The following is a 26,363-nucleotide window of genomic DNA, read 5'->3' as shown; positions in this document are numbered from 1 at the left end:
TTCTATGCCTGTCAGCTTTCCTCTGGCTTTGAGTTTAAATATTCCTCTGCAACCTTTTACATCTTCAGTGCCAGCAGCCTGGCTCTGCTAAGATTATCATGCAGCCTATCCTTCTCGTACAGTTTCCTTTTGTCCCCAAAGGTTCCCTAGCTTCTAATATACCTGTGTTCCTCCTCGCTATACCATCACCTCATCTGTGAATTGCAGTTCCAGATCCCTGTCTGCCTCTCAGGCCTCCCTGAAACTGTCAGTCTCAGAGACCACCACCATGGAGGTCCTGGGCTCATCTGCGCAGCAGCCTCCAGAATATCCCTCCTACATTTCTGTGTGTGATGACTATTTGCCCTTCCCATACACCTCTAGATAACTTATCCATGCATCTCATGAAGTCCAGCATGCAAATTGCTATGCAGGCTTCTCAGATATCACAAACCCAGCTCTCTGTGTGTCTGCTAATAGAGACTCCCACCACCTTACTTCTGTCCTTTAAGATCCCCTCTGTCACAGGAGTGTTCTTGGTGCAAGAGGTCACTATGATACTAGCCAGAAGGTGAGTCATATCTAAGAGATTAGAGCACTTCTTCCCAGCTGAATATCCTCCTTTCCTGAAACTTGCAGCCTCCTCAGCAGTATAGGGAGGTTGAACTGCTCTACGATGTCCTTTAGGCCTCTCTATTCAGTGAAGTTCCTGTGGCTGCAAGTAATACCACTGACAGTGAGCAGTAAAGGCCTCTTTGTGTTGAGATAAAGTTCAGGACTTGGACTTTATCTAGTTTTTTTGGGCTTTGTCCTGTGACTGTAAGCCACAGCTGCTTGGAATGTGCAACCTGTACTGTCCCCATTTTTGTGAACGATGGCCTAGCTGTAGCTACAGACCTTTTCAGCTCAGGGACTAGATGCTTGTTTACAGGCAATCTTTGCTGCTGAAAGCAAATCCTGGCATCTGGTGTAATGTTACAGTCTGGCTGCTCTCACTTCAAAAGTGTGTCAGAGGGACCTGGAGGTACCCCATGTTTTCACACACTCTTATGTGCAATATTTTAAAATAGGGATTTTTTTTCTTTGTTGTTTGTGGGTAGGATCTTACAAAACTGCATGTGGAAGCAGACCTAAGGGACTTCAAAGGAACTGCATACAGGAGTAAGGACTAGTTAAGTTCACAAGCGTGCGCTTTAATCTGCAGAGTAGTATTTTGTCATATTGCTCCTTCTGCCCCTCCCCTCAATTGTTTAATGATCTTTTTTAAGTGTGATGGGTAAAATTGACTCTAGTGGGGATGAAATTCATCAGTCCCTCCAAAAGACTGAAGTAGGGACTGTACAATTTGTCTGTAATTTAGTCTTTACTTAGAACAAATTTCAACTTTTCAACCCATTTGTGTGAGTGAATTTCACTCATTTCAAATAAAATGTGCACTTTGACTGTCCTTTCAGGAAGTTTTACTTAACAAATTTTAGTGACATACTGTGTGTCCTAAAATCATCACTCATAAGAATTTGGTTGGTGCCTTTTTTTCTAAGTGCTCTTTCTGCAGTCTTGTCCTTGGTACACAGAGAATAAATATTTCATCAGTTTGCAACTCAAGAAGTAGGCAGTCTATTACTTTGGATCCTTCTACAAGAAAAAAAAAAGACTAAACAAAACTAACATAATTTGTTAGACAGAGGGCTCACTAGCCCTTTTAATTGCAGTCAATATTACATTAGAATTACTTAAAAGCTGCTAGTTAGATGACTCAGATTTTGCCAAATAGCTCTTTTTTTGTATGGAAACATGGCAGTGTAACACTTTGAGCCATGTGTCGTCCTTCAGGGTGCCTGTGTGCCACATATTTCAGAAGTTATTGAAAGCTCTCTCCCTCTCAGAAGGTGCTCAGGATCTCACAGGAACCAGCTGTAAATCTTCATTTATTTTGGTAAAAGATTTATACAAGTGGTGAGTAATGAGACTCGCTGTCTAGCATCTTGGTCTTACACATCTCAAACTGCAGCAACTGCAGAGTGAGTCACTCTCTCCTCTCGGCACCAGTCCCTTTTCAGAGGCAGAGAAGGAGAGAGAAAGAAAAAAAGTGGCTCTATAGTAGAGCAGGAAACTTGAATACTTGAATATAAGTCCTTGTTCCAAACAATCTTTGGTCTGGAAGTTTCTTCTGAAACATCCCAGTCAAATCTGTTTCAACGTTTCGGTGTAGGAATGTATCACATGAAAGTCTGCTGTCCCTAAGCCCAGACTGCTTTTACTCTACAGGCAGGTTGTTAAGAAGCCACCTTTTACAGCTCTTCCCACAGTGCCAGACAACAAAATGGTCTTCCCGAAGACCTTGATTCTTTATACAGAACTCCAGTACAATGCTGATAGCTCTTAGTATGCTCATTAGGTATCTCGTACTACATTGTTAAGTTTTCCTCCTAGCTTGAATACCCAGTCAAACAAACAAAGAGCCTTTTCTGTTGTTGAAAAAGAATAAAAAAGGGATATCATTACATTCTTTTATGGGATCAAGGTCTGCTAAAGGGAAAGGCACAGAGTTCCTCTGTGAGCAAGGCAAGATCAAGCTGGCGATCTAGGTAGCACCAGTGCTGAAGGTCTGCAGAACAGATGTTTCATACAGTTGAAAATGGTGATGTCACATTTTCACTGTGTCCCAGTAGTTTCCTCTGCCTCCTGTGTGAAAGCTAGTGAAGTTCCCATTGACTCAGCTTAGAGAGTGGTATGGCCACGTGCTGTGCCTTTAGTTTGAAGTGAAATGGCAATGATTAAGGATATGTATCTGCCACTTTTACTCATGCTGAGTGATTTTATACTCTCTCAGTAAGGTCACCAGAACAAACCCCTCTCTGCCCTCGAAAGTATAAGGGTAACCCTAGAATTTTCCTGTATTCTGAAGCAATAGATCTGTGTCCAAGCAGACACCTGGTTTAATCATTACAAAAACAGGTCTTATATTTACAAAGGTGATATCTCTTTCTTCAATCCAACTTACAGTCTTCACTCCTATTTTGTGATTAAAAGTCTCATTGATGGAAAACCTCAATATATTAATTTTAAATTGTGGTTAAGTTAGAAGAAACCTTAAACCATATTTTGAAAAATTGAATGATTCTATAAAATGAATTATATAGATTAAAATACATTAAAAAGTAACCCAAGCAGTAAGATGAAGTTACAAGCAGTAGGCACTAATTTCAGTAACACAACCAACCGGGGCAATGTTTAACTGTAGTACAGTTAAGTTCAGGATTTTAACTTCAACTTTATTCTGGTTACAAAAATCAGATTTTAAAAAGTGTCTTGACCTTTGGAATGTAAAAGAGGCTTAGACTAATAATTTGTGATTAAAAGTATAAAATCTTGTTAAAAAAATAAAAGACCTTCATTACTTTGATCACAAATATTTTTATTCTACAGAAACCACATGACTATGAGTTTCTAAAACATTAGTCATGTTTTTATCTCATCCCTCCAAAACTTTCTCCTTATAGAGACTCTTTAGTTCTTCTTTTTTTCTAAGATGTACCTAATGAGGTATCTGATGAGACTTCAAAAAATGTCAAGTTAGGCACGTGATTAAGTACTTAAGACTCCTTGAGGGCCATCATCAGAAGAAAAGTGTTTGTAGTGTTAACATATAGGACTTTTCTTCAGTAAAATAAAATTATTTAAAGAGTTGTAGAAGAACAGTTGCTGAAAACTGATGTTTATTTGTAATTGAATAGAACATTGTTTCAGCAAAAGCTCTTTCACTTTCAATGAGTACCTGTTTAATGGCTAGTTACTGCATAGAGATATGGGTTTTTTAAAATATTTTTCTTTTTTATTCTCTCTTGTTCTCTCCCTGTCTGTCTCTCAAGATTTGACACAAAGAAGTCTGTGGGAATCTTGCCACTGACTTCAAGAGGCTTTGGATTAGGTATTTTATACTGTAGCATCTCTAGAATAAATTACACTACAGAAATACACTAATCAAAATACATAAGGTTTTTGTTTTAAATACCTGTAACAAAAGTGAACTTGATTAACTTGTTCATAAATAGAGGTAGTTGAATTTTTGAAAAATAAACCCATGTTTTGTTGAGAAATCCTGAATACTTAAAGCTGAATAATTTCATGGACCTGTATTGATTTTGGCAAACCTTTCAGGAAAACATTTTTTGCCTGACTCAAAACACATGTTGACCATTTTGTCTTCATTTCTTTCTGGATTGACCATTTTGTTTCAGAACTGCTTTTTCATTTTGACTTTCTGATTCATGCAGCTTTGTTGTTTCTTTTTGGTTTTCCCATTTTGGTTTGGATTTATGATTTCATTTTAGTTGGAAATTGGAAAATTCCAGTTCTAAGACGTGTTGTCCTATGTGTTCATTCACTGAATAAAGTCCACATTGTTTTGATTGTTTCAACTTAGCCACATCAAGGGTGACTTCAAGTCATCCTCTGCTTGTGACTGAGGGCCTGTTTGTTTGATGCTTTGTCTGTCTAAAGCTCAGAGTCAGAGCATAGTTTTGGTAGGAGAAACATAGGAAGCAATGGCTTTCATAGTACGTAACAGGGCAGACCTTTGTTAGATGATGGAAATGAAGAATTGTTGTCTCTGTGCAAACCTCTTCCTTGCCCCCTCAAAAGCCCACCAACCCAAACCCTCTGTTTCTGACAGTACTGTCAGTTCGAGTAAGGGTGTTTCAGCATGTCTGTGTGCATGTAGTGTAAGGCAGCTTGCAAGTACTGTTCTTCTGCAGAGGACTTTGGAGTGGGGAGAAAACCTTTGGGAGGTCCTACAGCATCAGCCACCATGGCTGCAGGCTACTGCCTAGAAACTGTTGATTGTACTTCACTTGTCTGGTAACAGAAAGCCTACAAGTTTTAGACATAGCTCAGAAGTTGGCAGAGAGAATGTTGTCTTCTCCTTTGCTGCATGGACTTAGTTTGGAAAACTTTGGATAACTAGGCAGTTCTGTCTTCCCCACGGCAACCACCAGTAGCTACATGTCCCAGCCACTTTCTGGAGGAGAGAAATATATCCAGCCTGACATCAGCCTGTTGACTGTATTATGGGCAGATCTGTGGATTTTTGCTCAATTTTGGAATGACCACAGAATACTGAAAACATCAGACATGACAAAACCCAGGAAGCAAAATTGTAAAGCAAACAGTCTTAAGGAAAAGAACGAAGAAAGTTTAACTTAGAAGAAACACAACAGATTGCTGAACATAAAGCCAAAGTATTTCACCATTCTGTCAGCTCAGTCCAGTATCAGCGTGGGCGAAATACCCTAGAGTAGGGAAGCATATCAGGGTCATATGACTGGCCATAGGCTGTTAGCTCTGCTCATGCTTCATTTCTCCTACGTGAAGGTGAAGGCTTAAACTGCCTTACTGAGGCAGCTATCTTCACGTGACAATTCTCTGGATTTTATTATTTTGCTGAGAAGATAAATCTCTGTGCTTCTCTCAGACATGCAGTTTAGCAAAACCTACATACCTGCAAAGATCTCCAGTAATATCTTGGACAAGGTGCAGGTTGAATAAGTCCCTAAAGCTCTCTACTGGCTTTATAGCAAGAGGCAAACATTACAAAGGATGTGCACAATAACAGCTTCCAGCATGTTTGTTATCTCACGCTACCTCAGTCATATTGTGAAGGAATTCAGCCAATCCTGTGCTGTATGCCACAAACTTAGAGCAGGACTTAAACAAAATACCTCACCCTTAGAAGGAGGAGGAGGTGGTGATTACATTAATAAAGCTTAACATTTTAAGTGTGCTGTGAAGTATAAACAGAGATAACCTGATTTATCCATCAATTCCCTGAACCAGGTCCTCTAAACTTTACCTAGCTGATAAGTATATTTGGAGAAACTCTTCAGCGCCTTAGGAGGTATAGCTTCAGGAGGATACACACCTTTTGACAGAGAACGTGAACTTGCCTTTGTCCAAGTGAATCAACACTGGGTTCCTGAAGATCAGTCCCCGAGTCTAAAAATCATAAGCGCATGGAAAGAGGGAAAGATGAAAATGAAGAGGACACTGCTGAAGGCATTTTCGTTCATTCAGATCACTGAAAGGATCAGGACATAAGGAGGGGTTTAGAAGTAACAAAGTGAAGAAGTAAAGCTTGAATCTTCCCTTTTGCTATTGAAATACAGAAGAGATTAATCGTTTTTCCTGTTTAATGTTTGCTCACTACTGTGGGAACTGTGTACTGCTCATGGGGCATACAGGTAATTTATCCCCTCCCACATTAGGTGAAGAGAGCAAAGCAGCACAGTTTTTGGTGTCAGCTCCTGACTCGAGTGATATTCTTGGCTCTCTTTATTCTTCCATCTGTTTCCTTGGTCAGGAAACAAAGACTGCTACTTCCATTTGGTGTTGGGACACAGATTTCTATGGGAAGAGCCGACTAAAGAAGCCCACCTATTCCTTGTCCTCTTTGGCAGTTTTATTCTCAACAGCATGGAAAGAGTAATGCTTTTACTATTGCTCATTTGTTGATAGGAATTCACAGAACTGCACTTACATGTGGGGAAAATGGGAGATAACATATTCTTCACCTTTTAACCATCTGACTAAACCTGTTATGAAACAGCGAGTGGTTTTACGCAGAGTATTTGTGCTCACAGAACTAATAGAGCTGATGCCTCGGCTGTTTTCTTTGCTGGAAGAAAAGAACTTTGGACGAGAGTGTGAAGAGGATGCATGATCTTTCTTTCCTTTGTTACACTTTTCCTTACAAAGAGCATAGATCATTAGCTTAGTTTTTTTTTTTTTTTAAGAATCCCATTTAATTTCTCTAATTTTGCACGGATTTGTAAATGGCAAAGGATACTGAATTTAGGTTATTCTTTTCTTTTTTTCCTTCTTATTACGTTTGACTCTTGTTTTGATATCAAAGCACAGCATGGATAGGTGGGACTATATGCTTGAAGTTAGAGGGAAAATCTTATAGGTGGAGTATCTGAGTTTGAATCTTCCTTGTGCCATCACACATCTCATAATTTATGAATAAAACTCCACATCCTTTGTCCACCTTGCTGCTTCCTGAACTGAGTGAATGAGTAGGTAATAATGAAAGGTTTCTGGCTCAATTTGTAGCCTGGAGGGCCAGTATTTCTTTTCTGGTCTGTTTTCACTCTTCCACTTGTCCAGTCTGGGAGGGCCTGGCAGTAATTTAAACTCCCACTGGCATAACTCTCAGAGACACAGGAACTTTCAAGACTGTCCACCCTGCCAGGGCGGGTAGCAGGGGAGGGACAGAGAACAGACTTATAAAAGCCAAAACCAGTAATGAACAGATCACAATATATAAAAATTAAGCCAACAAACAAAACTGTTAATGTAGGTGAATACTTAAATTTTTCTATTCCTTTCCTGACACCTTTTTTTCCCATAAGGAGCACGAAGGGGCAGTTCAGTTTTTTTTCCTTAAACTACCTGTACCAGAGTTGCAGATGCCTACTGTTCCTTAAGGAGCACCTTGCACTCTCCTGCATGGTGACAGGCAATCCTAGAGTCCCCTCCGACAGAGTCCCCTTCCCATGCTGGAAAGTGCTCCTGATGTGTCTATCAGGTCCAGGGCTGTCAGTGAGTCTCTTCCCCCACACTTGGCCTCCCTTTATCTTTTAAAAGATAATTGTTTGTGCATGTGTGTGTTATCCTTCCTCTGCCTCACCTTCACCACAAAGGAAATTAGAAATTAGAAATCGAAATAGGCATCATGCTCCAAATGGGCTGGAAGGTATTGAGTGATTAATTTTGACTCTCTCTTCATATACGAAGTGATTTTTTGGAAGAATTTCTTTTGTCTTTTATGATTCACAGAAAGATTTCACTATTTTCAGATTTTGCTCTGATTTAAGACAATTTTTAGTTGTCTTCAGTATTGGCAATGACTCAGAATAATTCGTTTTCTAACTGTAGGGTCTATGTCTGACCAGGTTCTTAAGTATATACCTGAATGTAAGCACACAAGCAATGCTGCTGAGTGAAAAGAAACTGTTCATGTGGCTCAAATTAGACAAGTGATTAAAAATGTTGTGAAGCTGGTTATCCTGAAAATCTCTATTTATCAATTACAATTAATATATATATAAGCTTTAAAGTAAGCATTTTCTCCTCCAGAGAGTATATTTAGATACCCTGAAAGTATTATTAAATAGCACAGTTCATATAAAAATCCTTATTTGGTATCCTAAAGTCTGCACTCTCAAGTTGTATAGTGTGCTTTCCTTGGGAAAAATATTAAGTTTTAATATTGCTCCATTATTTTCAATCCCCGTTTAAATAATGGTGGGAAAGAAGGTGAAAAAAAGGCTATACCGTGAAAGCATAAAATAAATAGGGAATGAAAGCATATAATATCTTTACAAAACCACATACTCCATCCAAAAGCAACTTTATTCAGGTTGTTCATAGCATTAAAAGAATTAATTAAAAAATGCAAGATAGTCTTTGATATCAACAGCTGCTGGTGAGATAACTTGCTTTCTTGCTGCTAATAGACTGATGAATTTTATTAGGAAAATCTGCCTCATGTCTTGAATTAGAAGAAGGACAAAAGAGATAACATATTGCATGCATTTTGCAAGGACTACAGTAATGTAAAACATCTGGGTGGAGAAGATGACAGTTAAAACTGACATTCAGCCTATTAAAAAAAGCATTAAGGGTTTTTGTTTTCTCTTGGGGGGAAAAATAGATTTCTTCATGAAAAACAACTTTTTTTGATCTGCTCAAAAAAGTTTGCAAACTTAAAGGAAGTCTATGAAGGATCTTGTATCTCCTGTTTATGCCAGCACAGTTCTAGTTGTCCTGGAAGTTGAACAGCTCTCTGGATATTGCTAGACTCATGCCAGTTTGCACATGAGAAAATTTGATTGTTTGTTGATAAACTTTTTAAAAGTAAATACTTTTCAGCAGTGTGCAAATGAGTATTTGCTGAATCAAATATCTTTGGTATTTGTTCTGGTTTTCTTCATAAATAGATATTTATTTTGTTAAGGAATTATCAGATAATGAGTGATGAATAATAAGTGACTGCATCTCAGGCATAAATCTGTGAATCTCTGGGACTTCCTAACATTTCCTTGGAAAGTGGGAAGTTACACAAACAGTTGTGAATAAGCATACACAAGTACCCAGCAGTGCTGAAACAAAATTAGCTTTTTCTTCACAGATTTTAAAATCTGCTCTTATGCCCTCATTTTTGTCTAGCTTTGCTATAGAATATTAGATACTGATATTCTTTCAAAGAGTAATCTTCATTGTCACTTGAAATGTGTTAATTGGACATTGAATGAGTAACTGATGTTTGCTTCAAAACAAACTCTGTCTGCATTAAGGAAACTCATTTTGTGGTTAGAAGGGGTAATACAGGACTACGCTGTCTGCTTTCCATTTTGCATAAAAAAGAGCCATAAGACAGATCTGTGAATTCTTTTGTAGAGATAAAATGAGTAGGAGAGGGTCACACAATTGGAAATGATTTCAGTTATCAGAGCATAATAAGTCACTACCAGTCAGTAGAACAATATTAACTTACTTGTGTTGAAGTGAAACTCACTGGCTTAAGCCACCCTCATGCACTTGGGGATGAAAAAAAATTTCAAGCATATCAATCTATTATTTTTTTGATTGTATGAACACTGTCTCACACTCATATAACACAGGCATTGTAAAGAGTAATAAACATCCATTTTAAGTCTTAGCACCCCAAAATTTAAAATCATTTGTTTTAGTCTTTGTGCTTTCCTTTGTGAGATCTTAAGAAGTTTACTCCTTCTTGCTCAACTGAATGCATAAGCCTTATAAGAAGGAGTGTATAAATAGCTAAATCTTCTCTATAAAACCACAAACACATGAAATTAACATACAGTAGGGAAAAGAACCCATTCCCTTTTCTGCTGGGAAACAACACCACTACCTTTAGCCATAGCAATGTCATATCTTTTTACCCTCGTAATTACCTTTTCACTTTCACTCCTTGTTCAAGGAGGCTGAAATACCAATTCTTTACCCCCATCTTCCTACTCTGTAAGTCTGCCAGCATCTGGCAAGTCACTTCTGTCTACTTCAGGATAAAATCAAATAGCTTGCCTGCAAAGGTGGCATTTTCAAAGTTTGGTGTGTAAAACTAAACAAATATTTGAGTGACCCTAACTTACGCACTCAGGATCCATATATACAAATATCAAAGGGGTACCTAATTAGACATGGATGTGTGAAAATAACTGATTTGTGCATACATGCTGGGTATGCTTGAGTATAAAATGTCATTACACAAATATAGGGCTACCATTGAGTCTTTCTAAAATTTTCCCTTGTTTTCTTCCTCTTCTTTGCTCATACTATTACATACTCAAATTTTTCCTGTGTTCCTTAAGTCCTCAGTCAATAAGAGAATGCTCCGTCATCTAGAACATAATCATGCCTGTATGTCAGGCAATAAAAATCTAATTTCAGAACTCACTTTTTCTCTGAACTGTTATTCATACTTTACACTGAGTAGAGTTATCCTGATCTCTTTTATTAACTCACAGCTATAATACTGAGCTTTTGGCTTCAAGGCTGTCTCATAAAATGTTGTAACTGTTGCATTTCTTGCATGTTTGAGGAATAGTTTTCTTTACCCAACTGGATGTTTAGCAATATTTTCTTTTGAAATAAGCTATAGATGTGGTTGTATTGGTCTGTTGAGCAGTTAGTCCTGATGATAAAAAAAACCTGTTTAATGTATTCTTCATACGCTTAGTATGATTTAAAGGACCATATTTTGCTCTTGACTTACTTTCATATAAGGCTATTGACTCTTGTTCTCTTAGCAACTAAGAGCACTGATTTAAGATGTTAGCATCTTCCACCTATCTGTTCCTATTGCCCTTCTGAAGGTTATTGACCTGGTAGAAGAATTGGCAGAAGGGAAGGTGTTTTCACTAGGCTTTTCCTGAGTAAATCCCGGTTTCTTAGCACATACTCACCTTTATCACTGGCTTGAAGCCAGATACCAGACTTTGCAGTGGAATGCCTGTTGGCACACATTTCCTTCTCATATAGGGTGGAAATCTTTGGCAGAAGGAGTGGACAAGGAGCAAGGTTCATTAAACCATAGCAGTTAGATTTACTGGAAAGGCTTTACTTTGTGTCTCTTGTGGATCAAGCATAGTTACTTAGTAACCCCCTTGTTCACAGGGTTCAATATTCTGTCTTTTCATGTGCAACTTTCCCACAGAAAAACTTTTGTGGGTGAAGGAAGTTCAAATGTATACCTTTGAAGTGTTTTTCCAAGATCAACATCATTATAGTACTAAGTTTGTGATCCTAGGGCTTACTGTTCTCACCTTTCTCCATAATCTAAATTTCTCAGTATAATTTAAACATATGGCAGCAAGTCCTGTGGCATTGTGTTTTCTCATGGCATGTTTGTTTCTATTGCTGAAGCATGTTTTCCTGTGAGTGCTCCTTTTTGCAATTTGTAATTATGTGCTGAAAATAAACCAAACTGGTATTTCACTCCCTCTATATATTTGAGTTGGAGAAAATCCACAGATTTGCAGTACTGCTCATTCATGACATCATGAAATAAATGTTTTTATTCTCCGATCAGTATTTAGCTATCTGATGGGTACATGTATAGTATTAGGACTTCTAGGGGTAATTATGTAAATAATAAATATGAAGAATACTGCTACTGTTCTCATTTCATCTCTAATGAAAACTCATCCAAGTTGGATGTTCTGCAGCATTGTAATGTGGTATTTTATAATGTCATTCAAAGCTCTACTGTATTCTACCATCTGTCTAAAGCTTTTGACCTTTGTGTTTTTTCTCAGTGTAGCATTTAGTTTTGTTAGGAACATTCAGACTGAATTCAAATAACATTTGTTTGTGCTCTTACAAAATGATTCTTTAACACCTTAACATGTTTGTTTTTTCTTCTTTTAAGGTAAAAAAATCATACCAGAGTCTACAACTGTTAAGCTGGGTACATCTCTGAAAACTGCGTCAGACAGTGTGAAACCATCATCTGCTAAAGTTACTCTTAAACCTCCTGTTTTTGAGGCTTCAGTTACTGAAGTGGCTGTCACCAAAACAAAGGTCCCAGATTTGGAGAAAACAACCCTAGAGACCGAAGAAGATGAAGAAATAGCTACTGGCCTGGCTGAGGAAAAAAGGGAAATGGAGGTGCTTATGGAGAACATTAAGTTAACCACCGTTCTACCTCAGACTGTCACAGATGGCGAAATAAGCACTTACGATACACTGGGAAGGACTCAATATGATGTTTCACCTAGCTTAACAGAGAGCACATCTGCAGCTTTGGAACTGGAGCACACTTACTCTGAAGCAGAATTGCCCGAGGAACAAGGTAGGTCTGAAAGCATTGAGGACGCTTTCTTGACCTCTGTCATTTTTCAGGATAGCACAACTGTAGCTAAAAGTTCTGCTGGTTCATGGGAAGATATTGAAACAGTAGATTCAAAAAAGCATGATGCTGATGATCAGACTGAACAAATAGAAGTGGGTCCTATGATGACACCTACAGACAGCTTGGTACCAACTTCACGGAGAGGGTTTCCCAGGACAGGGACTTCAGTTTCACTAACAAAAGAGAAAAACTATCTTGGTACCCAGTCAACAAAAGAACCCACAAAAAAATCAATGGAAGCAAAATCTGACAAGAAACTTACAACTGTTGTAATCCCCAAAGTTTTATTCACTGATCAGTATGATCTTACTACAGAGGGGGAGGGCAGTGAAAGCATGTACACTGTTATGCCTGATAGAATTTCTGGCATGGTTACTAGTAGCATCCCAGAATCAGATGTTCCTGCTGTATCAGAAACGTTCTCAGATGAGCATGTGGTAACCACCAGACAATTTTCTACAGCAGATGAGTCAACTCACTTGATTAAATTTAGTTCGTCTGCAACTCTGTTTGATGATAATGAAGCATCAGCTGAAGGAAGCAGAAAGGACTTGAAAGATGTGCAGCCTACCATGCCATCTGGAATACCTACATCATTTTCTCTATCACCTGTTAAACAGACAGGATCTGAGGCCATCATTCTCTTGGGAAGTGCTGCTTCCCCACAAAGCTTTGGAGAGGGTGTTACATCCATCATCCACTCATCTCAACAAACAGAAGGATCAGCCATTTTAGAGGAACAGGAAAAAATAAAAGAACTAGAAGCGCGAACAATAGATGTTATGATCCCTTATGCCACAACAGTCATTCCTGCTTCTGTTACAGCAGAATCTGAGGGACATTTTGCAAGTGAGTTCACACCCCCTCCTCCAGTTTCCAGCATATGGCTACTGACAGAAACGGATCAGGAGCATATAACAAAAGAGTCATCTCATATTAAGAGAATAAATGAGTCAGGTACAGAAGATGGTGTATCTGGAATGGAGCCTACATCCGCTCCAGGGCAAATTACAGAACGTACAAAGCATCCAGGAGCAACAGGTTCAGAAATAACAGACGAAATTAAGATAAGCATTGAGCCAACGGAAACAAAAGGTGATGAAGAAGCTGTATCAGCTGATTTTGATCAGAGTAAAGATATTACAAGTGTCTTCCCCACAAGCAGCTCTTCAGATTTGGAACTGATCACAGCATCCAACATATCAGTGGATGAAGGTAGTGCAGCAATAAAGCCTTTTAGGTCCTCAAGTGATACTGAATTAGTAACTGCTATGCCCACAATCATGGAGGTCACTGAACATGAAGGGTATGAAACATCAGGGTATATTTTGAGAATGTCCATTCCTACCCCAGAAGTTGAACAAAGAGGGGCTACTGAGAAATCAGTAGCAACACCTGCTGATGAAGACGTCTCTACTGAGATGGAGGTTTCAAAATACACAGTGACAGAGGAAGACCAGACAAGCATTGCAGAAGTAACTGAGGAGGAATCATTTGCAGCTCTTCAAGACATAGAAGGAACACCATCAGTTGGCTTTGTAGGGACAAAGGAATCTATAGTATTTACAGATGTAACAAAGATAGGTACTACAGTTGCCCAGAAAGAACATGATGCTTCTGTAGTTCCAGTTACTGTAGAAAGTGGGATGACTAGAGATATGCAAATTATTGATCAGACCACTTTTGATGGTGCCATTCATACAGAAGCAACAGAAACAACTGCAAAAGATAGCGAAGTATTTCTAGAGGAACTCTCCACGAAAGATCAAGATATGGAACCAGATACTTCCACAGATTCTACTTTACCCGTGACATCTGTTCAAATACATGAACAAAAGACGACATCAGAATCTGAATCACCTCAACCAACTGTTCAAGATAAACAGGATGAGACAGGTTCAGCCTATGATGTGACATATCCAGCAACAGAAGTATCAGTGCCTGCAGTAAAGCTGACAGATTATGGAAGAGTTCTAGGACCTGTTGAAACTAGCACTGGGAGCTCGCACCTCACAGTGACTTCCAAAGCTGTAACTGCTGCTGATCAAGAAGAAAAGATCACTGAAGCAATGTCTGTAATGGCAGGTACCCAAGCAGAAGCAGATGAAAGCAGAGGAACCCCTGCCAGAGAAGAAGACAGCAGCGTAGTGAGTTGGGAATCTGTGTTGCCCCCTCATACAGTGCCAACAGGTCATTCTACTGCAGAAAGCATTACTCTTCTGACGTTGGGAGCTTCTCCAAGCCAAACTCTGGAAGGTTCAGGAGTATCAGAAGAACCTGAAGAAATCATATCAGTTACAATTTCAGCAAATGCAACAGAAAAGACAATCTTCAGTGATGTAACTGCATTTTCCGTTAGTGCTGTAGACAAAATTCAGCCTACTTCATCATCCAAACCTTTTGTTACCCCAAAGTCACCACGTATCATTCTTGAGGATGACGAGGCAGTAACAAGTAGTGACATCATAATAATTGATGAATCTATTTCTCCCAGTAAAGCCACTGCTGATGATGATTTGACAGGAAGGATGTCAGAACCAGAAATTGATAATGAATATTTCACATCATCAACTGCTACTGCAGTTGCACGACCTACTGTGCCACCCAAAGTGAAGGAGGCCACAGAGGCTTTACAGCCTCAAGAGGTCTCTCCTTCTACTTCATCCCCTGATAGTGGAACTGACATAAGATTGTATGTTATTCAAATCACAGGCAATGATACAGGTAAGATTTTGCCTTTTAGACCTACAGTCCAGCACAATGGACAATTTATCATAACAAACTGGTGTATTTTAGAATATACTGGAGGTGTTTCTTGGATCACTGAAGCATACAAAGTACCAAGTTTTATCTAGACAGCAACTTACTAAATTTTGGTAGGTCTATTTTTCTATCCGTTAAAAAAAACTTAGAAATGTGTAATATATATGGTTTTGGGCCAGATTCCTTTTTTATGTAAGAATGAAGATGAAACACTGTTGTATTTCCTATTAAGAGTCATGATGGTTATATTCCTGTTTTCTTATATGATGTCGTCAAGTCACTGATTTAACTTCAGCTATCTGTGAAACAAGCATTTTAATTTCACAGCTTCCATTCCATGCATTACTGGTCTTAAATGAAGCACTAGATTATTTTAACATTCCATTAGTCTGTAGCTATTAACAATGCCATTTACAGTGTAGTCAGCTAAAAAAGATTAAGACATTTTGTTATGTTCACAGGTGTATCTCCTGTGGCTTGAGGGAAGGATTTTTGCAGGTTTTTGTAGCATATCATAATATTTTTCTGACTGTTTTATAGCATCTGTGATGCAAATTGACATAATTTATACAGTTTCATCATATTTTTTAGCTGATGGCACTGTATATGTGTACGCAGCTTCAATTCCATGGGTATCCAGAACAGAAACTGCTGAAGTAGTGATGAACTGTTGAGTTTTATGATGAATGTGTTTCTGTAATATAATAGCTGAAGGCCATACAGTTTCAAATTAAAGAAGCCTGTCAACTGGTCGTTATTTAAGATCTGTTGATAAAACCTTATTTTTTAAAATGAGATAAGAAAGCTGACAAAAGTGATAAAGCTCAAAATAGTTATTTTAATATTGCACTCTGTTTAATTTTTTTATAATTATTATTTTCTTTTCAGAAAGAACACAGTAAAAATACATTTTGTGCGTCTTATATATGATAACTATATATGCTGATTTTGAATGGTTATAGAACAAGGTGTTTTCTGATTGATTCTTGATCATAACTTTCGTATCTCTGAAGGACTTACACAGATATCATAATTTATGCAAATCTTTTGATTGATTTTGTCAGGGGTTGCATTGTGCTTAGCAGAGTTATTTTCAAAAATCAAAAGGGAACAGTAGATCCCTTGAGATCTGCTGCATCATTGTTGAACCTTTCATGCAGTGGATTTTGTATCTTTATTTACTTCATGCTTATTACGCTACTTTGTATTTACAAAATGTCTAATTGCACCAGTTATATCAGTGGTGGTTTAACCTTGTATGTCAGAAAATAATAGTTCTGTTATTTTTACATTTAAACATTTGTTTCTGGGATACTTTATCATTATTTTGGCTGAAGTTATATATATTGCTAGTGTATGGGAAGTCACAGTTAAATGAGACAGTCTGGTAAGTCAGAACAGAAGGTAATTTCTGAAGACTAGATTTAAGCCACCTATTGAATACTTTTGTAGCTGTGGAAATTTGGTGAATTGAACTTAATAATAGTTGGACTGTACAGTAGTGAACTAGTTTCCTCTGTTACATTATTAGGTTATTCTACAGTTACTGCACACAGGAGAGTAGATTGCTTTGAGCAGTTATATGTTTCAGGTAGATGGGAGGAAGTCATGTGGTTTTGGAGTGTGTGGAAACTTCATATTTTCTTCCAATAATGTACAAGGTATATATTTCAAGATTTCTCAGTACGTATATCAAGGAGGGTCTTGTTTTACATTTTCCTCAGAGCAGTGGGGATATTATGATTCTGTGAATTGGTAATCCAAACTGGACTATCTGAAGGACAGTGGATCAATGCATAGCCACTTCCATAGCTATGCTTGTTCTCGCTTGGGTGATCTAGTCCTGAGGATAGACTTTCTTCAAGGTTTACCTTCTGTGTCTTCGCAAACTTTCTAAAGCTGTGCATGCATATTTGCAAGTGAATGCATTCATATGTTTGTGGATGTTTATATGCAGAGTTAAAGTTATACAGCCTTCAAATTCTGCCTTTAGGAATGATTTATTCTATCAAATATTCAAAAAAAATTTTTTATTTTTCTTGAAATATTATGAAATTCCCTAAATTGCAGTCTCTCTCCTCTCCTAAAGCACAAGGAGCTTTATAAAGTATTTAGTACAAGGTCGCAAAGGAATTTTCTTTATTGCTCTGTTTTCAGAATCTGACAGTATAAGTTCCTCCAATTTTAGAGAAAAGCCACCCTACACCTGCTTCCCACAAGTTAGGTTAGAGCTGCCAAAGATTTATTCTGTCTGAGGATTTAGATTAGTGTTTTTTTTTCTGTTCTTTCTGGAGAAATGAAAGACTGCATCTGAAAAATCCTGTCAAACACATTTTCACTTCATTGTTCCTCAGTACATAAGCTTTTCTTTGTGTTGAAGAAAGCGTATATAGGAGGTGGTGGAGAGGAATGGATTCGGCAAATATTACTAACATGTGCCCTTCACGAGGACATAGTTCAACTTCTTACTCTGTTGTTCTTAGTTTGGAAATTGATTCACAGTCATCCAGGACCTACATAAACTGTACCTTTGACTTCTAGTTCTCAGCTAAATGGGAACAAGAAATAGCTTTCATCATTACAGGTCTCTGGTAAAACAAGAGTTTTTCCTCCTTTGCCGTGGCGTATTTTCAAGGCAATATAGCTTATCATTCTTAAATATTGTAATCAGTGAAGAATATAAGTAAAGGCCTTCATGATTTTGAAGCCAAAAGTCCAAAAATGCATGCTAAAAAATGACAACTTGCATACCACACCCTTCAAATAATAGCTGTTCTAAATAGGAATTAATAAAGAGAGGTTTGCTGTATAAAAGTTGTTGTATATAAATGAATATAATATTTTCCATCTTGTGTATGCAGTAGAGTTAGAAATATTTGTGAGGTTTTTTTTTTTTTAGTCTTTCTTCACTTCCTTGTTATTCAGTTTTTGCTAGAAGCAACAGTTTATTATTAAAGCAGAACTCAATGGAAATACAGTATCACATTTTGTTTCCTATCAGCCATATCACTTAATTACAGTGAAAACATACTATTATGCTAACACAACTGAGTATTACTCTCTGCAGCTCCATTTGCCATCTGTAGAGTAGGCATAATAATATTCAAGTGCTCCGTAGAGGTGCTATAGGCTTTGTTAGTTATGAGCAATATTTTATATTCCATATGGAAAACAAGGGTCATGCCAAACTAGAGGAGTTTTGAGAGAAGCAGACTGTTCTAGCAGTTCTCAGCGAGCAGGGCAGCGTGTGTCACAGGTAGCATATGACTCTCTCCACAATCTGTGGGATGTCTTAAGTCCTGGTGAAGCGAAGTGAAGCAGAGTATAGCCCTTTGCTACGCCAAGTCTAGTAACTGTACCTGTGGCCAGGATCTGAGAGAAGTAAAATTGGGAAGCTTTTCTTGCGCCTTTCTTCTCCCTCTCAAACCCTCACTAAACTGGCACCGACTTTGCTGAAGTGCTTTGAAGTCTTTAGATGGAATGTGCTATGGGTGTATGGAATGTGTTATGGATGCATGGAATGCAGGGGATATTATTCTTTATTATTTTTTTAGATGCAAGCCACACTTGAAAGATGTTGAATGTTGACAGGGTTAAATTCAATTACATATATTGGCAAGAATCTTAGGCTGTCCTAGACCCCCCGGATTAGTCCTAAATAGTACAATATATACCTCACAGTTGATGTTATATATATTTGTTTTTTTTAAATACAATACACCCTTAATTTTATTCGACCAGGCATCCAGAAAGACTTTCTCCTAAAGGACGTCTTTTCTTACGCTATCCAAGAGTTAAATCATTACACTCCTAGCTTCTCATATGTTTGCTTGCAATCAATTAAAACTTTCATAAATGAAGTTTCATTTACTTTTAGGTATAAAATTTTACTCATGGAAACAGAAGTAATTAGGGACCTGGCTGTAGGTCATGCTCAATATCTTACATTTTGGCAAATACACTCAAATGCTCATAAGAAAGAACATATAGTTGAATGGATTAAGCTGCTTGTTTGTTTAAGAATACAGCAGTTTTCTGTGAGAAAATGTATTGTACAAACAATCCATATACTGCCATGTGAGCAAATGTGAGGCAGGTGCACAAATTAAGAGGAATATAAAGCATGCCATTTCTGACAGTTTATGGCACAAGAACAGATCTAGGACAGGTGTTCAGATTAATGAGGAAAATATATTTGTGCATGGGGAAACATCCCTTTCTTGTTATAAAAAGGAACACGCACGTGTTTCATAATGGAAAGTGCTTGGGACTTCATTCACGCACATGGAACAACATGTTGCTCGCTTTGGCTCATGACAATGTTGTTGAAATGAGACAGCTAAATAGCCCTGCACTGTGATGTGTTACCATTTAGCGGTTTTCCATTGCATGAAACAGGACACAGGGGTTCTGTCTTTCATTGCAAAGAGGTAAAACTTACCACTTTGTGCCCTTTTATGTTCTAATAGCTTCTGTGTATTGTAGTGGCGAGCTCTGATGCTGTTGCTAGAAGGTAATGGATTAGTAGCTGAAAAAAAAACCCGAAGGAACTTTTCAGCTCATAAACCTTTTATGAGCTGAAAAATGCTTGTGGGGGTGTTGTTTAACAGTGGTTGAGGGGATACTGGAAACATAATCCTGTCTGTATCAGGAGTAATTTGCACACCTGCATTTTTTGGAGACATTTAAAAGTCTTTACTTAGTGAATATGTTTCGAAGTGCTTATTGGACCCTGGGACTCACACCAGCTCTATCTGGTTTCTTGTCCCCTCCAGCTTTGAACTGAATGAAATTGCAGGAACTTGTGCTTTGTAGATGTGGAATTTTATGGAAAGAGATTATAAATCTTTGTGTTTCAACATGCAATTCTCTGATGTGCATATTTCTGTCTTAGAAATGTAAGAGAGTATGTGAAATTTGAATGAAAATGAATACTGTAGAATACAGAATGCTAATGACTCACAGTTATAAACTTAAAAAAAAAAAAAAAAGGCAGAATAGAGTCTTTTCAGGTACCTCTTAGGCCTTGTCACAAAGTTCATTTAGTCCTCTTGCTCCCAGCGCTCCTACTGCAAAGTTGTCCCAGAACGTCATGACTGTGTTAGAAGTCTGATTCTAATAACTACCCTAAATCATTCCTTGGCCAGTTTGTACACATTTATTCTTGCCAGCATTGTCTTTAGCTTGAATAATTCTTTTTTTTCTCTGACATTTGTCCCTTGATACTCTTATTTCTCTGTTGAGTTATAGCAAATAATCATGTCCCATTCATTTTGCTAACTTTGGGGCGAATGTGTGCATGGAAGAGTGGAAATACTCTGGGCTGGGAGAAGAGAAGCTGGTTCTGTTCCTGGAGCTGTGGGTGTCGGGATGATGCGATGCCCTGACTAGATTACTGTGTGGAGAGGTAGGAGTAATGTGCCTAGCAACACAGCTTTCAGGTGGCACTTCACTTGCACCCGAGCCAGCTTAAAAGCATGGAGCATGTACGTTTGTATCTGCCTGTGCTTGTACCCACATTGTTCTCTTTTAAGTTATTCTGTTTATGCCCACTGGCAAATCTATCTGGACACAGTGCTTTGTGGTATACACATGTGTGCTACGTGCTATTTTTGTTGTACTTCTCAAAAACTTAGTGTATTTATTATTGTCTTAGGAGTTGAGGAGACTTCTTCATTTGTGTGCTGAAATCACTGTTTGTCTTTCCACAAAGAAGTGTATGTTACTAAAAGCTATTATTTATTCTTAGGACCTAGTTCAAATCCAAGTTTATTGTAAAGAAAAGTTGCTTTCTTGCATTCATTTCATTCTACTGTACTATGCAGTGACTGATTACATGTCCAAATGGATAATAATGAGTAGGATTTCCCTGTCTGTGCAAGCTGTTTAGCATCAGGAGCAAGTGCTTAATTCTTGTGATCACTGTCATGCAGCTAAGAGGAAGCAAGTTCCAAATTTACCTAAACAATGTGGTAAACAGTGCACCATTTAATTTGCAAGTACATCTTGCCTTGTATCAATGTTGTATTCTGTGGCCACAGTTTTGTTGATATTGTGCTAGTAGACTGACCTGGATTCATTTCTGGTGGGATGTTGGAGCAATAGTAAAAGTGGCTCAGTGTAGCCTGAACCATCTTCCCAACTTATTAAAGGCAAAATCCCCTACTGCTTTCACTGAGGGTTGGGCCTGTATCCTTATTAACTGTAATGCTCTAGCTGATATTATGGCAGCTGCTGGCTCTCCCCAGTCCTGGAGAAAGGATACATGCCCCGCTTCCATGAACACACTGTAGTCAATGGGCATGGTTTTGCTTCAAAGTTGGAATTATTAATGTGGTCCTTTCTAGTAATGTTTTGTTTCTAACACTGTGCTTGTGTGTTCAGCTAAGAAAGGAAAACACCTAGTGGTTTTGAAACATATTTCCAAATGAAAGAGGTTTGTTAATGTCAGATATCTGTTCAAGTAATTTTCATATCCTGAATGGCCAAACTCTCCATATCATTCCTAAAACCTGGCATATACTGAGCAAACTTGTCATTTTGCGTAGAGTACTCGAGTGTTAAATACTAAGTACTGTGGCCAGATTCTGATTTCATGTTCCCCAGTGTAATTACAGCATAATAATTCCAATGAGCTGATTGAGAGCAAAATAGTTTTAGGGATGGTAGGTATAAGAATATCTTCATAACCTTTACCACCTCCGATTTACTTTATAAATTAGGGTATTCTTTTCTTCAAAATGGATTTGTGTTGTAGGGAATTAAATGAACATATTTAATCTTAATTGATAGACCTGTTGCTTAATTAATCTGGCTGGAATTTTTCTACATTAGAATATTCATGTTGTATTAGCTCTGTGAAGGGCTTTTTAAAATAAACTGGACACAATCACATATAAATTAGATTTCAAATTCAACCACAAGAGCGTCCTGTATGACAGAAAACACTAATAAGCAAATAATTGTAGTAAATTCAAGCTTTTTGTACATTGCTCCTTTGTCAAAAAAAAGGAAAAGAAAAAAACCCAACCCCATACTCAACAGAACTGAAATTTGATACTTAAAAAGTTTCACAACGAAGCAAAACTAAGTCTGTGAATTAATAAGTAGTCTGTAGGCCACTATTGCTGCCTCTTCCTGAAGACTTATTATAGAACAATAATATCTTTTTTCACATTCCTTTATAAACTCCCATAGATACAAGGAACAGTGCCCTCACATTAAATATTGTTCAGAGGATGCCTACACATTCCCTGCTGTTTTCGCATTGTTTCCAAGGAAACATCCCAGATATAGACATAGAGATTACACATTTCTAGCTTTCTTATAGCTCTTTCTTTATTCATGAGAGAAATGAAAGAATTTTATTCATAGGTACAATGTAGTTTTCATGCATCTGTTGTAAAGGAAGAGGAATCCTTTAACAAGTTTTGTTTGCACGTGTAGAAAGTCTTCAGAAATTGTACTACAGAAAAGATGAAATGTCTTTTACATAGAGATTACATCCAGAATATGTATTAAAATTTTTAAGGAAGTGGTTGTCTGTACCAGAGTTTTCTGAATGTATCGATATTGTAAAAAATCTTAATACATATGCTGGAAATACCAGCTTTTTTGTCACTTTCAGAATACATTATCCTTATCATTTTACTTTACATGAAATGATTCCCTGGATACAGCCAAACTCTGGATAAATACCAGATGTGGTCCCGGAAATGTAAACAAAGATGTTCTTGTAAGTGACTCACAGACTAAAGCTCTTAGTAGAAAGTCATCCCCTTAAGAAGGGTCACTTGATAATTATTCTGATAATAGCACTTTAAAAATGCTTGTTGGCTATTCTTTCTTTTTGAATATGTAGTTTTTCTGGCTATCATTTTTCAGTAGGATTTTTTTTTTCAGTTGTTTTTTGCACATTTTAGATCTCTGTGAATCTTTGAAATGATTGAATTCCTTCCTGCTAATGCAGGGAATACAGCTAGTCTTTTTCCCTCTCCCTCTTTTTGGCAGTGTGTAGATGATAAATTTGATCAATAGCATACATAATACCTGTCAGTGTCTTTGAAGATACTTCTGAATTATTTCCTGGCACAAGTCAGGATGTGTTCAGAGTGTCTGCAACATATTTCCTGTAGCCTCTGGGAAAATGGAGCTGAAGTTATCTATCTTGTTCAACTGAATAATTCACATTAAAAAAAAAAAAGTGCAGTGAATCGTACTAGGACTTGTCTGACCAGTTTTGTATTGTTACACTTGCTTAAATGAGGAAAATTCAGTTTCAAAAATCTTATAGAAATTTCTCTTCATTAATGGTTAGAGCTGAAATTCCTGAGGAAGAAAAATGTGATGGGAAGTTTGCTCCCAATCAGGAGCAATTTCATCTTCCAATAGTCCATGCCTGCGTTTGTATTGCCTCTGCTGCACTTCATTACTCTTTTTTTTTTTAACCAGCATTAGATTACAGAGTGCATGAGAAGCATTAATTTTTTTTTTTTAACTAAAATTTTGGATTTTTCATGTAGTCCCTAGTCAAGCAAGAGTTCCATAGATTCAGTGGGAGCTTTTTGGCATTAGGAAAGCAATTTTCACGTATTTGATGTAATTACTATGTCAAAATAATGTCAAAGAATATGCATATATACACACAGACCAGCATCCTCCTTTTGTAAGTTTTTATTGTAGGATTTTTTCCCTTTCTAAGAAGTGGTAAGTGAAATGATCCTAGGGTAACTCTTGCATTTGCTACTCAGTTTCATAATGAGTTGCCAGAGTTGTTTTTAGCTGGATATTAAGTGTTATGAGCAAAATTGTACAGTCTTTTGGAAATGTCCTTAGGATAAACAGCACAAGGTAAATCCTCTGGTGAAACTAGATAGTGCTAATGGAGTTGTGATGGTGAACGAAGCTTTGCCTTAGTGCAGGTACCCCTTCTCGTGCTTGCAGGAGGTGAAGTTAGCATAAGTTCTCACAGAATTTCTTTGACTAATCACCTGCACAACAATTAATGTTAGTTGATTTCATAGCTTGGGTCAGAAGGACAATAATGGCAAATTTATCGTAGTTTGAAAATGACTAAATAGTGGCCAAAGATAGTGATGTTTGTTTATGTTGTATGTTGGTGCTGGATGTGGGAGTCCAGCATTCCCAAGTTAGAAGACTGCTGAGCATTGCAGTGCACGTAATGGATAACAGTTTTGCACAAGCCTGAGTGTTAAGTTATCAGGATTATCAGATAACCCAGCAGGGCATCAGACATAGTCTTTACCCTGAAAAACTAGCTGTTTATATATAACATGAACTAAGAACACTATGAAAATCAATGAAAGTGAAATATATCTACATCTCCAAATATCCCTCAAGCATTTATTTGTTCTTGATTTATTTGAATTATTTGGCTTCATGGTTTTTTGCAGCTTATTCTGGCCACATTCAGAGCCTGTCAGATGTGATCTAATTTTGAATCAGAAGCCATATAGCCATGTTAGTACAGCATGGACTTTATGCTAACAGGGTTATAGTCAAGACTGTCTTTTCCATTCTCCCCCATTTTTTAGTATTGCACCAGGCTTACCACAGCTACGAAACTATTTTTAGCTGTAGTTGGTTGAAAACTTTTGTTCTCAAGTATTTTCCAGAAGAAATGGCTTTTTTTGAAAAACATTTGTTTCTAAAAACAAATCAGTATTTTTTCCAAAGCAATGTTCCATCTTTCCAAGAAAAAAACTGAAAATAGAAAAAAAAAGTTTTATTTTTAAAAGAAAAATGAAACAGTTTCTTTTTTTTTAATATTTATCTGGATATATAGTTAGAAACAACTCATTCTTTGTATGGGTTGTATGTTCTTTTCCAGCTCCAAATAATAAAATGATTAAATTTTATTTATATAGGTATATAGTAGCTTGTGCTTGTGCTCACATACGTCTGCTCCACTGATAAGTTTATTCTGGAGTACTTCTGCTCCATCAGGCTTCCTTTTCTTCTATGCTCTTTCTATTTCGGCTGCTGTGCACATGTTACTGTGCAGAGTTGAGGAAAGTGTGAGGATCAAAGGCTCCCCAAGGCTTGATCTAGGAGTATGGTAAGAAATTATTTATCAATTTATTGTTTAGTATTTAATTTTTGAAATGCTTTCAAATGCATGACAGTGCACTCCTTATTTTAAGGTTGCATCTGAAAGGGGGATTTACACTGGTGCACTCTACGCGCAGCAGTGGGGTTTTTACAGCCTTATGTTGGTATAACTGAGAATCAAGTTTGTCTCTCGACCGTATTGGACTTTCCAAAGCAGCCCTGTTTATTAACCCCAATGGCTAAATTTCAAATGGATTTTTTTTTTAGCTTTTTTTCCCCACAAGTCAAGAGATGATTCCAAGAATACATCACTAAGACTGCAATTATAGAATCCATTATGTCTTTCTGAATAAAATTTACACCCAGACCTACCTGCAAAATCCACATGCCATTTATGTCAATATGTGTGTATAATCGCTCTAATTGTATATATTCTAAAACATATATTTTCATTTAAGATGTTATGAAGATAATTGTAGTAACTCTAGACATTTTGCAAGGCCAAGGTTTATTTGTCACATACTGGGCTGTTTCTGCAAAGCTTTGGTCATATTTCAGTGAAGAAAACTGAAGGCTAAAAATAGACTTGCTGTGACAGAATAAATGTATGTTGTCACATGATTAATAGCTCTAAATATCACCACAAAAGGAACAGGGACTGCAGCCAATCAGTTCATCTGATCAGCTGTGATTCTGAGTGCTGGCTGCATGACCAGTGGGCTTGTGCAGAGGTTAAATTAAAAGTGTGCTTATGAGGCACTAGAAAGATACTTGGAAAACTGTGGTGGATAAAATATCAGAATAGCTTCATGATAAGTGACAGTGTATATACATAAACTACTCCAGATTTCAGTGAAAAGAGCCTTGTGGACTAGATCAGGTGGAATAATCAGCATAACTTCAGTTATCTGAATGGAGTTATTCAGAAGAAAGCCGGTTTGCATAGAGAGGATCCTCCTGAAAATTTCATCTTTCTCTTTTTCTTTCTCTCCCTCCCTCTCTCTTTCTCCCTCCCTCTCTCTCTCCCTCTCCTTCTCTTGAACAGTATATGGAAATAAATCTGCCATATAGTCACATAAATGTATTACCATATATATAAGCACAGCTGTCT

The 26,363-nt window shown here is 37.5% G+C and overlaps 1 protein-coding gene across 2 annotated transcripts in view; it reads left to right on the top strand.

Annotated features, from left to right (window-relative positions):
* LOC112983666 (versican core protein) overlaps positions 1–26,363 on the top strand; it is a 114,967-nt gene that overhangs the window by 44,194 nt on the left and 44,410 nt on the right. For both annotated transcript variants that reach the window (XM_026100936.2, XM_064501557.1), the window contains exon 7: positions 11,936–15,142. In XM_026100936.2, coding sequence (XP_025956721.2) covers positions 11,936–15,142 — 3,207 coding nt within the window. The remainder of the gene's footprint in view (positions 1–11,935; positions 15,143–26,363) is intronic.

Source organism: Dromaius novaehollandiae, chromosome Z (assembly GCF_036370855.1).
Source record: "Dromaius novaehollandiae isolate bDroNov1 chromosome Z, bDroNov1.hap1, whole genome shotgun sequence".
Taxonomy (NCBI): Eukaryota; Metazoa; Chordata; class Aves; order Casuariiformes; family Dromaiidae; genus Dromaius; species Dromaius novaehollandiae.
Note: the sequence above shows the minus strand (reverse complement) of the source record. Positions and strands in the feature narration are given on the sequence as shown.